Source organism: Diadema antillarum, unplaced genomic scaffold (genome assembly GCF_040938485.1).
Source record: "Diadema antillarum isolate AM-2024a unplaced genomic scaffold, OU_Dant_1.0 scf00000211, whole genome shotgun sequence".
Taxonomy (NCBI): Eukaryota; Metazoa; Echinodermata; class Echinoidea; order Diadematoida; family Diadematidae; genus Diadema; species Diadema antillarum.
The window spans coordinates 2,629,247-2,645,548 of record NW_027271100.1 but is presented as its reverse complement, the minus strand read 5'-3'; the positions used below and the strand labels follow the sequence as shown (position 1 = coordinate 2,645,548).

The 16,302-nt window shown below is 35.8% G+C and overlaps 1 protein-coding gene across 1 annotated transcript in view; it reads left to right on the top strand.

The window, feature by feature from the left end:
- LOC139724372 (receptor-type guanylate cyclase gcy-13-like) overlaps positions 1–11,292 on the top strand; it is a 34,092-nt gene extending 22,800 nt beyond the window's left edge. Inside the window, exon 2 of the mRNA XM_071635523.1 lies at positions 11,018–11,292. Within this exon, the coding sequence (XP_071491624.1) occupies positions 11,018–11,292 (275 nt within the window). The remainder of the gene's footprint in view (positions 1–11,017) is intronic.
- The last annotated feature ends 5,010 nt before the right edge of the window (positions 11,293–16,302 follow it).

Sequence of the window (16,302 nt, the reverse complement as noted above, 5' to 3'; positions counted from 1 at the left end):
GTGTCAATTTTGGCGAATAATAATCGTAATGGTGATGATTATGTAATTATCAACAAAATTACATCCGCGGTAACGATTCATTGTTGTTGCGATTTGGTTCTTTACAGCGATATTCTCGCCTGTATCATAGTTGTAACCTTGATACATTTGCAGTAAACGTAGATGACTTTAAAAAAAAAAAACTTTTTTCATTAAAAACAACCATCATGCTGTTTTTGTTAAATTGTACATTGTTGTCTGGAATAATGATATGAGAAATATCTACATGTATATATGTAAAATGATGTTCGCTATTGCGAAAGTTCGTTATTCCGAAACACACAAATTCCTCATACCTTGATCTTCAAGCAGCAATCTTCTGCAAATGGAGATCATAATACGCTCCACACTCTCTAGATATATTATATCCACGATATCCAGTATTTTGGAAACTTTCTCTAGCCATGCTAACCTTTCCTTGTCAGTCAGCTTCTGCCACTGATGCACCGGATGACTTATGTCATGTCAGCTTTTATCTAGCCAGCCTTGAGGACATCTCAGGCTCGTTATAACCAATGCCCATCTGATGCCATACTGCCATAATCATTAGATTATGGTCTTTCGTAAAATAGTCTTATCAGATGCTGAAAATGATATTTTTTTTTCTTCCTGATTGCCATTTTTATCATGATTCTGAATGGGCTACTGTCATATACTCCAAATCTTTGTTTACTGTCACTGAATAACACCCTTCCTTAGTCATATGTAAATCATTGCATTTTGAGCAAAATAGAGAGAAACTGTTCAAACAAGGAAAGCGAGCTATTAGAGTGAACACCAAATAAACATACAGAGCGCCCTCGTTGCTGATATTCTCTCCTGTGTTCATTTTAACTCTTTCAGTTTCAGTTTATTTCATGCATGCATCTCATGTTAGGTTACATTTTAAAATTATTGCCAAAATTCTTGCGAATTGCCAATAGTAGACAAACAAAATAATTAACGTGTTATTGATACACAACAATTCTGACGATAAGTGGTCGAAATCAAAATAACGTGTCGGGTTGTAGAAAGGAAAGTATATATGACGGGACCTAAATAAAAGCAAGCTTGTTTGGCAGTAAGCCCCGAATAATCGGGTTTGTGAAAGAAAACCGGAGAGCAGATAAGAAAGAGAAGGAGACCTTTTAACTCACACCCAACTAACCACACTACCATGGATCGCTACACCACTGTTCACACTCGGAATCCCCTGGCCCTATTATATTCTTCCCTTTCTTCCCTTTCCGCTCTCTCTCTCCCTCTCTCTCTCTCCCTTTCATTCTGTATTCCTACATACGCATGCCTATAAATATATATCACCACATTATCCTAAAAGGTCTTAATAAAGTCATGAGGACTGTAACTTGAGGTTATTTATTCTGAAGCAAATACGATAATTCATAGTAAAATTAGACTTATTTCAGTTTCGATACATCATGTTCCTACGATGTATGGAATTAACTTCTAATCAAATGCGTAATCTTGAGTGCATCTTAGCTTTAACGATCATTTCACAAAATTTTGTTTGCCATGTGACCATCCACTCGCTGTATTTGTGGCAGGAATTTTGAAACTAAAGCTTGGAAAAAAATAATCAATATCGTTTGTAGTCTGGAGAATCTGAATATGATTAATCTGAAATTCGAGATGTGTGCGAGGTTTATTGAGTCTCTTTCTGTCTCTCTCTCTCTCTCTCTCTCCCTCTCTCTTTCTCTCTAATCCTTATGTATGTAATACACATATCTGTATGAATTATGTTACATGTGGTCATATTGTATTATCTTACATTGTATACCTTATAATATTGTATCATTTCATATGAAATAATATATTATACTATATCATTGATCATATTCACGACTGCCAAAATAAGAAAGAATTTAATTTACGATTTTGTCGCGGCTTTATTAAACCTCTCACCGTGAACGTTTTTAAAACTCAAATTCGTTTTCCGATTAAAATGTAACAAATAATTATGCACACTCAAAATTACGTCAAATTTAATCATATAATATAATTTCTTTTACTTACTCATATTACATTAACCTGGTCCCTTTGCCTAGTATGTTATCTCGTAATAAACATCTCTCTCTCTCTCTGTATTCATCTCCATGGAAACAAAATATACAAGCAGCATCAACTATATATCTTTAGTTGGTATAGTGATACTTCCTCATCCTCGATTCCATAGCGACTATTTCACTGTTTCCATGCGATCGATGAAGGAGCGTAATCAAATGAGTTGGCTTTACATGGAAATGGAAGGAAAACAAAACAAAAATATGAAGTCTACCTGTGCTAACAATTCTGTGAGGGATCAATAACTGAAGGTGTTAAAATGTTCATACACACGCTACTGCTGAAAGACTTTGTACCATCTGTACAGAACAGATGGAAAATAGCGATTATTAAAGATGAATTTGAAATGTTGATTGCAATGTTATGTGGACACATTCCGAGATGGAGCGTATAGTTTATTTTTTCAAGTGTATTTGACGTTTATCAACACTTTTTAACGTTACAGTGTGCAAAACAACAACGAAAAGTGATCTGGTATAGTTCTTTTATCCTATATGCTGATTTTGCTTGAGGCATACGTTGCATGAAAAGCTAACAACCAAATAAACAAAACAAAACATCTACCGGCAACTTTTTTCTTGGCATCGAAAAATATGTCTTCAATAGAGAACAAAGTAACTTGCCATTTTGAAAACACGAGTGATCTAGCGTGCATGATTCCGTTTAATTGGTTCAAGTAGGAATGAGGAAGAAATCCAAAACAAAGACTTCAGGCATTTCACATAATATCCACTCTTCTCAATATCTACATGATCTATAGCATATTCAGTGAAAAATGGAGAGGAAAGTATCAGCCACAGCACACACACACACACACACACACACACACACACACACACACACACACACATTTCAGGTACTGCTTATATTTTTACAATCCATGGTACCATGGATGAGTAGACATCTTGTCTCATAGGATATTAAAGAACTGTTTCAATCGTTCTTAAGTTGTTGTGTCACAGTTGTGATGATATGGTTGTGGTTTTTTTTTCCTGATTGTTTTCTAATTTTTGTTTTGATTTGTCTTATCATGAGTTGCCATCAGCGTCACCGCATAAAGAAAGAATTGGTGATCTTTTTTTCTTTGCAGCAAACTCCAATCTAATGAGTCGAACGCTTCCCTTTTCGTACAGCATGTTAGTGAAGCGCTGCACGAACGCTACTCGCTGTGGGCCTTTGTGGCTATGGTATACAGGTATAATCTATTGGGCAATCTCGCGATGAGGTATCAACCAGGTGGGATGGTCTTCAAGCATAAATCTTGCTGGAGGCAACGTGGCTCACTGAAGAAACAGGTTATTATCTGATAAATTGATCAGCATTATCGGTATGGTCGCCTACGTCGTTTTTCATGAATTATGGATGATGCTCGAACTTCTTGACAACAGAATTGATACGGATACTCAGTCAAGAAGGAAAGAATTGCGAAATGTTGTTAATGCCTTTTAAAGGGAGACAAATTCAATAAATGATGAAAGCTCTGTGGATAAGGAATAAATTCTTGCTTAAATTAAGAATAGAGATGGGATAGTGTTGTAAAGCATATTATTGTCTGCCTATAATGATGTTTTGAAGAAAAAAAACGCATCTAACATTTTTTATGGTTAGAATCTTTGCCAAGGGATCATGCGTTTTGTTATTTGTTTTCTGATTTAGTCTAGGCAAGATGCCCTATTTGTTGATCATCCAGTGGATAATGTTTCAACAAACCTTGCATTTTAATCACTTTGAAGAAAGAGGGGAGTATTTCAATCCAATTATGCAAGCTCATATCATGATTAATAGCCACGGTGAAGTGAAGAAAAGTAGTTTGATATCTTGTGTAGATGTGAACGTGTTTGCTCGTGCCGTGTACGTGCCTTAACTCGGTGATGTTTAATGCTATAGAAGAAAACACTCATCTCGCTACCGTTCCGTTGAGGTTAAACTTCTTCATATGAAGCAAGTTCACGCCTGACACGTTTGAGAAGAAATATAAGACTAGCATGCTTGAAGTAATCGTTCCTACCAGAGCCATCTTCGTTTTCCTGCACCTTTGAGCACCATACGTTTTGTTTAAGTCTGCATAAAGCCACTTTTCTCCTTATAAATTGCGAGAAATTTTAGATATCATGTGAGCTTGAGATAATAGACTAACGAAGAGTAAGACAGAGCTAAAGATACGCACATATTTTCCTCCTTCTGATGAGTACTAGTGTTCAAATGCACTGTATGTCGTCATGCCTTTTAATTCAAAGACAATTAATGGATGTTTGAGAGATAAAGGAGTAGATAGACGAATAATAAGCCATAGGCATCTCTCTTTAATCATAGAATACGTTAGATACTGATAGATAGAAAGTGAGTGAGTGAGTGTGTGTGTGTGTGTGTGTGTGTGTGTGTGTGTGTGTGAGGGAGACCGTGTGTGTGTATATTGATGCAACAGAAAGAGATAAGCAGATAAGGGGTCTAAATAAAGGGGAAGGATATGCCTCATGTGTTTCTCATGTGGCTAAAAACCTGCGCACAAAATCCATCGGGTCAATTGCAGCTCCAAGTTAGGCAGGAAAACATTGCGATATAACACATGACAGTGTTAAACTGAGATATTATCCGTAATGTTTTTGTGCTTATCTCGAAGACGGATATAATTAGATCAATTCCGCGAGATTGTCCGTTGGCTTGTAACACACACTGCCCGTCGAGATTTAGTGTCTTTAATTTGAGGGATTTACTGGTCAAATATTACGTGCACGTTTTAACACGCAGTTAGAGTAAATAGGAAAGAACATTTGAAAAACTATATTTCCATTGAAATACGATGATATGGAGAGAAATAGGTGAAGAATCAGACTAAAGGATACTTTTATAGCTTCGATCTTCAGGCGTTAAGCACAATAAAACGGCCCCGAATTCCCAGAGTCTACGGAGTAAAACTATAGTTGATATACACGAGTTTTAAAAATTTGCGACTCACAAACAACGTTTTGATTTCATCACTGTGTAATACAAAATTCATAGACTAGTTGTCATGTAATTTAGATCATAGTCTATGTGATGTACATAGATATTCTTTGATCAACGTTCCATCGATTGTGAAAGTCATATCACTATCATACCAACAAATAAATCCATCCAAAATCGTTAGGTCGTAATGAAGTGACTGTCTATTTCATCATCATTCCTGTAATCACTGTGCCGAAATTTATTAGCATCTTCCTCTCAATGGTAAACAAAAAAACAAAACGAACAACGCATGAACAAAAGGAGTTTTAGTCAAATCATTTGTTGTGCTAGATTGCGTCCGGCGTGACACTGATAAACGTTGTACTGAGGATACGACGGAATTTTAGTGGTATCTTGTACCATTGTAAAAACAAGAGTAATGACACAAACCTAAACACACTGTAGAATAGTTATACAACGATCTGGTAATGATAGAAGACTCATATTTACGAGCGTTGTGGGGGCTTTTTCTGTCGCTTCTTTGTTAGATCATTTAAACAGCCTCAGTACCTCATAAAGACTGATAAACATCGTATACATCGTCTGACTTCAAAGTATAAACATGAAAACTAATCGCTACTGGTCAGACAGTAGTATGCCGGTTGTCATCATTAACAGAAAGACATATTTCTCGCCAGAAATAAAAAAAAATGCGTGTTGCTTTGATAGCAATGCGGAAGCAATGACTTTTTTCTTATAAGGTAGAACATTCTGAGCGTTTTACACCCCGATACCTTTCATGCCTTATCGAAGAGCATAGCTTCTGCAATGTTCTGCTTGTTCTGTGTGCAATATCTCTTAAAATCCATTTATCAAAAACATCAGCTGAGAATTGAACACCCGAGACAATACTGGTTGCTAATTTCCATTCACTGTGCCCGAAATTATGTCACAATACAATCTTCAGATATGAGAAAACAAAAACAAAAACAATCTAACACGTTTGGGACCGTCTTTCTTTAGTGCATTTTATGTTTCGATTTTTTTTTCATTCCTATGTTAAAACAATCCATCCATTAATGCTCAACCCGTCATCCGAATGAATAATCATTTCTTAATAGACACGCACAATTTTTTACAAAATCTATTTGTCTCCAGTGGCCCGACATTCTCTTGAATTCTCTGAATAATATCAAAGAAAATGCACCTAGATTTAATCATTTAAAATCAAAACCAAAGAAATTTCTTTGAAGTCATTACGAAATCTGATTTGAGACTCATCATTTTTGATACCAGTTGATACATTTCTTCCGTATATATATATCAATACATAGATTACCTCCTCCTGGCTGGCCTCAAACCTCTATATTGGGTGTAACATTTTACATTTCTTTTGTTCATGTTGTCTCTTAAGTTACCATCTCCATCCCCTCCTAACTTCCACATTTTCCTGTGTGCGTCACATTTATTACAGCGCACTCTTTTGTTCATACTTTTTAATGGGAAGCAATATATTGTTGTTGTTGTTTTTTCCTGAAGGTACTGCAGTATACTAGCTGTAAGTTTTTTGTTTTTGTTTTTTAGCAAGCCCCTCCGTTTCCGCCGCCTGTCTATTTACCCATTGTTTAATTCGTATATCGCATCCGCTGATTATTTCAACATAACTTAGCTTTCACTTTACTACCTTTATCATATAACAATTCACTCAGATGCAGTTATTTGAAATGGTTTTTGTTCCTCTAATCAGTTGTGTTTAGGATTTTGTATAATTCCGTTGGAAATTAAAAGAAAAGATGAAATGAAATGAAATGTTCTTTGAAGAGCGATGACGATACACTCTTATGAGAGGACGTTGGGAAATATACTCAAAATATCTCCTTTATTGACTGACCCACACCTTAATTCACTTAATTTCTACCATGAATTGACATTGCACCACCATTTTATGAAATTAGCACAACTCCTACTTGTTCCTGGTTTGCTGGCTGTCACAGTCTAATATATACTCTGCAACTGTGCTTTTATGAACGAATTCATTTTCTCATGAAGTGCTGTAATAAACTGGGTCATGGCTCATGCTGTTAGTCCATGATGTAATCTCCGATATATGGGTTAGTGATTCAGCAATTGAATTGATTGTGAAGGGGAAAGCCTGGTCAACGGAAGCTATTAAAGCCAGGCGCACCTGGGTATTTTGCACCTGCACAATGTCTTGCGTTGACCCTCATGATGCTACTTAGCTATAGCTGAGTGTTGTGAGTAAAACGGATCAGAAATGACCATGTAAGTGTAGGTTGTTTACACGGTAAGAAGCAAACAATGCTAGGTTTTTGTGAATTTCATATCTATTCTTCTATGGTTTGGCTCCTGTGCAGGCAGTATTTGGATTTTTTTTTTAAACTGAATATTTGTTGATGTGGAAGCTGCTGAAGTCATTTCAACGCTGGCACGTAAACACAGATGGGGTCAGCAGAAACATTAAGAATCGGTGTTTGTCTGTCTTCAAATTTTATTAAAGCTATAATTATTTTCACAAGCTTTATCGTTCTTTAATCATAATTATGACTATTAGATTGTTGATTAAAAGAAAGAAAAAAAAATCTGCCAAATACAAGGTATAATTCTGTAAATTTTTCGAATGTCATTTTATACAGTAGGTCAATAACTTTTTCTAAACTCTATAGATCTTAACCATAAATCCTTTAACGTACAACATAATCAACTAATCATACCATAATTCAACATGCATTATATACAGATATCATACTGTATACGATACTATCTTGAAATGCATACAACACTTTAAGCTGATTATATCAACGAAGTAGTCATATTCAGGAATGCTGAAACACCATACAGGAGTGTCACAACATGACAAATATAACTCTAGATGAAGAAATTAGAGCTGAAACTATAAAACTTCCATCCAGTATAAAGGTATCTGACAAAAATGTTGCATGAAAGATATTCCGGGGGCATTTCATGAAGGAACTTGTCGGATAAAATATCCGACAAGTCAATTATATCCGACAAGTTCAGAGAAATCAGCCAATGAGACTAAAGAATCTCTCAAAACTTGTCGGATATAATTGACTTGTCAGATATTTTATCCGACAAGTTCCTTCATGAAATGCCCCCCAGTATGACCTAAAAACTGCAAAATTAAACAACAACATTAAAACAAAGTCTCTCATGGACAATAAATGTAACCATAGTAACAACGCCACATCTTAGTCACAGTCCGGCGACTTTTCTTATTTTAAGCTCTTGGTTATTTGGTCCGATTAGTTTTCTGATTCACTTATTTATTTAACTGTCTCTTGATTATTTTTGTTAGAGTGATTTACAGCTTTAAATCCAGGTGATCAAAGTGTAGACGAGAGATCGAAATAGACTTCCCCGAGACTTGCCTTTCCTATATAGCAACAGTTTTATACGTCATGTAAAGCAGCTAAGACTTTGGAAGAAATGAGGAACTTTTGCTCAGAGATATACTAGATAAATCCCCCAACATCGTTAAGAAAATCTAAATTCTATAAACAGATCCGTTTGTATAGGATGCCCAAACAGGGGAATTATATTTAGTTACGAAATTACTTTTAATCGATCGACCAGATTAGCCTTAGTTCAGGTCAATCAAGGAACATTGTGCATAGTGCTTCCATGGTGCCAACATGTTACAAGCATCGTCTTTTCAGTGGTTCCCTCCATTTTTTGTACATTATTATTATTATTATTATTACTATTATTTATAGTGCGCTTTTCCCACAAGGCCCAAAGCGCTTACAATCAATTCAAAACATGCACGACAGTATGTATAATTGGATAAATGTTATATATACAGCTACGAACTAGTTGCTACTGAAAAGATGTGTTTTCAAGGCTTTTTTGAACACACTGACTGATGGAGACTGTCTAACGGTAAGTGGTAAATTGTTCCAGTGCTTTGAAGCAGACACAGTAAATGTCCTATCACCGGCTAAGGTGCGAGTAACAGAGTATGTGAGACGAAGCGGATCACTAGATGACCTCAAATTTCTAGTAGGTGTATATAAAGTCAAACAGGCGTCTAAATATTTCGGAGCTTGATCGTTAAGGATTACATAACATAATATTGTTCTCCTAGGTTATTTATTAATATCAAAATCATTAATTCATAACAATAAGATTGATTTGAATTGATACACAATATATATCACAATCATATTTGATCGTGGAGGTGTTTGTGTTTATCTTTGTCTGTGTCTTTGATCGTGGGTACAATATCGAAGTCAAGAGATTATTGATTTGTTTTTATAGGAAATTTTAATTTATGTCTTACTTAATTTCTTAACAGCCTGATATACCTAAGACTCTGAAATCCGAAATTATCCGCAGCACGTGGCTATGATTTTGAATTAAACTTTTGTGAACCAATGCCTGATATCCTCTATGCTTTATTGCATGTAAGCTTTTCAAACATAGATGATAGATCTTTTTTAAATGTTTATTTGTAGGAGTCTAGGAACGGGATTTGTTATTGTGTAGTTGCATTTTGGGGTTTGTGTTTCTGTAATTGAAAAGCTAAGAGCATGGTGAATCCTAAGAGACTGAACCAGGCAAATCAGTGAAATTCGATTTTCTCAGGCTTTTGATGATATATTATACGTTTTACGTTGTACATGGTATGTATGTACTTACGTGTATGTATGTTTTAATTATGTTTTGTACAGAGACAATCATCTCTGTTTTCATTGAAACCTTCTCATACAATCATGTGTCCTCCCATAAGGACATACTGTCCCTTTCCCATTAACAGATGACAAAAGATAAAACAGCGCTTGTTGCCCAAGGCTTCCGCCATTATACTTGAACAGTGTCAATGGTATTGAAAACGTATAATTATTGTTAGACTATAAAGACAAGAATCGGTTACCATGGGTAACCGTCAATCAACAGTCATTAAGTGATGGCATGCATTCGCCCATGTGAAAACCAATGCCACACACGACTTATGTAATTGATTATTACATACGATGCACAACGGTCATGTTGATTATCGATCAACTATACCAGTGCTCTTCCTCAGAATTATTACAGAATTAATATTCTTCAAATCAGTCAAAGTAATGAAACAAATCCAAGTCAAAAAAGACTTCTTTCATGCCTTTAGTCTTTCTGAAGACTAGGGTCTTGTGTGTGTGTTGTTTTTTTTTCGTAGCGAATAATTCTACAAAACACAAGAAAACACATAATTTTACGGTTTATTTGAAAGGTTCGCGCTTTGTTCATGGTGTATGTTGTCATGACCATGACGTTAGGTCAACTACTACAAAATTATCTCATAGAGTTTTTCATTAGCGTTAATAGTGTCGCGCTATTACAATATTACAATAATGATATGATATCTGTCCCTGAGCCAGTCATGTATCACTTTGATCAATTATAATGTGACGTAAATAATCACTTAAATGTTGATACAACCAAATCAAGATTAAAACCATTCCCAGTCTGTGACTTGAAAGTTTTACCATAGAAATTATATACCAGGACCTAAATCAACAGTTAAATGTGATAAAGAAGTACATGTATATATAAGCATTCGTGACCCAAATTTGCGATCTGGACAGTTTCAAGTTCATGGCAATTCTTTCACTTCAACTCTTGATATTATGTACATGATTTATTGGTAAAAAAAAGAAGTTACAATGGATTGAATCGAATGTACTTGCGTCATACCGCACGGAGACTCGTGCCATGTAACTGTAACACTGACATGCATGTGTTTGCTGGCAACGGAACAATCTAATCAAATCAAATCGGTCGTAGAAATGTATCTTATTATGGGATTAAATAAGCTACACAGACATAATTTCGAATTTTAAATTGAAATTATTCCAATGTTATTTGCTTCAATTTATTGCTATAACATTATTTCTATAAATGATAAGATATAACCTTGTTTGTTCGTCACTTTAAACTATATCCTGTGTTTTGCTTTTTGTAATCGCAGTTATCTGGTTGTTGGTTGGTGGAGTGACCACTCAGGACCGCGACCAGCAGACCTTCATGCTCGCAGCTCGCAACTTGGACCTGACCGCCACCAGCGATTACGTGTTCATCACCATCGAACTCTTCCCGGATCCTGGCTTTGAGAAACCATGGCAACCCATCCTAAGCCCTTACGCGAACGAGACTGCAGGCGAGCTTATTGGCGTAGGGGAGGCACCGGTGGAGATGATATTAAAGGAAGCATACAGAAATGTCCTCGTTTTGACGATGAGGTGATTTTTTTTTTTCAAAGTGATGTGTCATGTTCATTGCGTGTAAACACGAATGTTGACACAACCGATGAATATTTTATCGCTTCATTGTCCATGTTGGTCATGTCGTGAGTGCACGCTCTTCCCGAGGCTCTTTGATTAACTTTGCACCTTATACAGATTTGACGTCATTTTGTTTATTCTTGAATATAACTATGTTCTGCTCATTGAAAAAAAAATGCAGCACAACTAGATGTCTTTCATTTGTGAGTTGAATTGCACATCAGAAATTACTGCATTGTTTTAACGCACTGTTGGTGTTTCGCAAATACACTTAAAGTGAATTGTTGTTATACAGTGCTTAGAATAAGTTTTGCCTGCATGCGTTAACATGGCTAATGAGTATAGGGAGATTAATACATCTCGAGGAGAGATATTCCAAGGTTAGCTTGGATCATCAGAGTTTGGATTTGCTCTTTCTCGAACATTTATAAGTTTACATACATGTTCTCTTTTGCCGCTTCAAATTATGGAAATTGGTTTCTTTCTACCTCCTTTGGTCTAACGGTATTTTCAATTCTGAATCACAGACAAGCAACCAATTAACTATGATCAAAGATTGTAGGATAGGACAAGCAGCTCAGAAGAAGATGGAAGAAGACGAAGCGGTAAAAATAAATCTCGCAAGGTGACGATCCTTCTGGTGCGAGAAGGTCAAATGAAAAATAGCCACACAGAGTCATAGTAGCTGGCCCAGAGACCACACACACCTGGACGTAGTCAAATGTTTGGCACTTCCTGTGTCTTGAAATTGTTGGAGCTGAGAAACGAGATGTTGAAATACGAATAAACAATCTTGACAAAATGGAATTCTGGACCGTCCACTGAACAGTGACCTTGATGAGAAGTTTGGGATATTAAATGCAATTTTAATAGATATTTGCAGACAACTGCAGATAATCATTAAGCGAAGTCTATATTTTTTTCATACAATTTGGCAGAAAGACTGGCTGTTACCATGGCATCCCCAATGCCATCAATCTTTGATCTACATGCATTATCGATCAGCGCATTTTCTGTTATAATATCAGCGACGATATGATATTATACTGTGAAGTCAATGTTTAGCCCATTACAAAAGAAGATCCTGTAACATGTGATTCTTACTCCCTCTCATAAGAAGAAAATACTGTTTTATTCGAGTGAAATTGCTCCGATATCATTACTTTCTCTCCTCAAAGCTAAAACGTCATGCACAACAAACAATACTGCATACCATCGAGTCACCGGAAGGTATCGGTATAGCCACTTCGAAATCTGACGCGTTGAAAGCCGCGGTTCATCTAAAATGCTTTGCATTGAAACTATCATATCTAACATGAGAGACAGCTCACAGAGTTCTGTTGTCATTGTTGACCATAGATACACTATTCAAGCTCAACATCTCTGTGCTTTGTGTGTTCATGGGCGATTGCCATTATGTTAGCGAGCTCTTTGCGTATAATAAAGGACACTGACTATAATATTGAACAGTGCATTTGCCTTTAGTAACTCACCTATATGACTAAAACTACGTTAACAATACAGAGTGTACTGGAGTTTGAATAGAATGAAAGGTTTAATGGAGAGTTGAGGGTTGGGGAAGTTTAATTTTAGCAGGAGCACTTCTTTATTTCGGCGGCATGAATACACGTTGGATAGTTTGTGGCGCGTTGTTTGGAGGCCACTTTCTTTTGATTGCTGCCTACGTACGCTGAGCGTGACAGTATGCCTCAAACTCGCACGAGCTGCCTAGGCGAGGTAATGAATTATGAATCGCAAACTGCAAGGTTTATCACATGGAGTCGCAGGATGAGAATCAAAGAAAGTATAAACATTAAAAAAACAACAACATCCCATTCAGTATAGTACTCCTGAGTGGAAACCTCTATAGCACTTACAAATTACTTTCTATATGAAAATCAGCCTTTGTTGTAGTAGGTGCTTCCCAACGTTAAGCAGAAAATGCTGACTTTGTCAATGTTGCTTATCCTTCTACGTTTTTACCTTTCACTTCGATCTTCATGTGTCTTTTTACTGTGATTCTGCCGAATTCCAATTTCATGGCTCCATTCACATCAGTGTTGAACATTATGGCATTCATGTTGTTTCATTTACATTTTTCATAAATGTAATTCAGGAAAAAGTAAGGCTCAGGCCACCACGGCAGCAACCCTACCTTTCTTTACAAAAGAAAATATTATAGCATTGTTAGATATCTGAACTTGAACATGTCTTTCTTATTTTTTCACGAAAAGAGATATAATGTAATGCGATCAGTTTATACTTGCTATACCTCAATTACATAACAATGAATAACCCAACCCAACTGATGTATACATGACGCAAATAACGTTAAAGTTTATATGCAGATTAAAGCGGCATAATACCCAAACGCGCACAACACATGCGCTTCGTAAACAGTTGTACGTGCACGCAATCCCGTAATTGCGCCCTCAGTCTTTCGACTTGAGGTGAACAGTGCATGATGACGAATTGGTATGTTCCTCTCATGCCATTGATTCATGACTTTGTGGTTTAATACATTTTCCTCGTCAATTATGAAGACGTAAATGAGATAACATATATATATATATATATATATATATATATATATGTATATATATATATATATATATATATATATTTATATACATATACACATATATATCTATATACATATATGGAATTTGTGTATAAAAATGTTGTCGTCACGGAGTAAGAGAGCCAACTCGATTAGCTCAAAATTGATGTCACAAGGTTAAGTTTCCTCCTGCAGAACTAAGCTACTAGATGTTGACAAACACACATTGCTAATCATATTAGTGGAAGCTGTCGTTGCCATAATTCGTTCTTGTATTGCACATCCACTTTAGGAGATATCATATAGATCTTCCTTACTCTGTAGACGATTACAATGATGGCAGCATTGTTCCAAAGCACTTTGTATATTTCCCTGGTGACTCGACAGTTACAGCTTACCTCTTGAGTCAAACTCCCCAGTATTCCGTGAAGTGAAGATGAAAGAATTATCATCATCAGTATGTGAGTGTCATGTGTGCTTGGATCAACGAAATCTATTTTGGGCGAGGACTTCTCAAACCAGATGATTATTAGCATCGACAACAAAAACAAAAGTAACAAAAAACAAAAAACAAAAACGGAAACCTCTGTCCACATAATGTAATGTTTGAACGTAGTTAACGCCATCACAAAACCTCATTTGAAAAGACTCGATGAATGACATTAAAGAATCTATACAACACAAGTATATGCTGAATTGTGTCGAAGCATGAAACACTTATCATCACTTTTGTGCAAAAAAAAAAAAAAATCTCCCAAACCAAAATTCTGTCGATGACATTATCTATCCCTTCCTGTTACATTACTAGTATGATTAACAAATGTAATTGGAATTCATCTTCCCCTAAAACTTAGCATAACTTCCGTGCCAAAATTATGATTAACAAAAGAGGCTGTAAGGAAGCATTGGAAATTAATCTATACTGGAAATTTATTTCATTAGTTACCTAATCATTATCAAAAATATGCTGGAGTTGACACTGATGGCTTGATAGAGATGTGGCGACTTTAAATGAATTAAGATTTGGTCAAACTCTCTTGATTTAATATTTTACAGTCTCAAAAAACATTCAGACATCGAAAAATACACACACACAGACACACAATTTCTATATGGACTATAAATGAATCTGAATCTGAATCAGAATCTGAATAACATTCACTGAATGTGTCGAAATGCGAAACAGTACTCCTAACTTTAAATAGGCTATTTTTCTGATGCGTTTTTCTCATGTAGCAACATATATTTATTTCAAGTCTGTACATCCGAATAACATTTATTAGCTCTATAAGTGAATTTTTCACATTGTAATCGAGAAATTACTTATATTTCCAATCAATTTGCCAATCCTGACTATTTGGCGCTGTATCAAAATGCTGAAAAGATTGATTGCAATTCTGAAGCCCATGTGAAGGTTTAGAAAGGTGCCGTCAAGAGAGTGCAGGATTGCCCAACGTTTTATTCACTTTTACAATGTTTTACATCGTATTACAATCTCGTGGAGATCATGCAAACATGACATATTTTTTTAAATCAAATGTTTTCTTAATGCACTTTTCTCGAAATGAAAAGCACTCGGTAAATTTCATCGCGCCTGTTCGCACATTGCTGAGAAATCAAGTTGTAAGACCGTATTTACTGAAGGAGGTTCAAGAGATGGAGTCATAAAAGTTTTATTCCCTTTGAACCAACTTTGATGCTACCACTCTAAACATTTGAAATATGTGCCAAACTGGATCTGCCTCACAGATATGAAGACAATTGAGTCATTTCTCATTTCATAATGACCAGTCACTCTCTAAGCAAGACAATACATGTTTATGTATTATCATGGTAAAATTTTTTTCGCCAACTCTATTATATACTTGTAAAAGATGAGCGGCATGTCCAACGTTAAGAACACGAGGATGGGCGAATAGAAATGGCTCAAGGATTAATGAAGTGAAAAATAAACATTACTCTATTGGGCCGGTCAGGGTACTTATCTGACATAATGATTTTTAAGAACTATACTTGAAGTTTATACTTTGTCGATTATCTTTGTCGGAATTAAGCGAAAAGTGATAAAATCAACTTTCCAAGAGGCTACCTATAGTGTCAAATACCAGTCTTTAATAACAAACATCTCTGATACACTTTTGAACACATTTTCTGGACGGGACTAACTTAAATTGTTTTCTACGTTTTAGCATTCGGGGAAATTTCATTTCATTTCATTATGCCGGAAATTATGTTAGAGTTCAATATGAATCTTCACATTGCTCACACAGATGGCGGTATCAAACATCGAGCTCCAATATACAAATACACATCTGTGGAATTCTTTGTAAATCCCTACAGAAGTGACATCCGTTTGAATAATATTATAGTCAGTTGGAACTCCAGCTCTCGAACCCCCCAGGTTTACTGCAC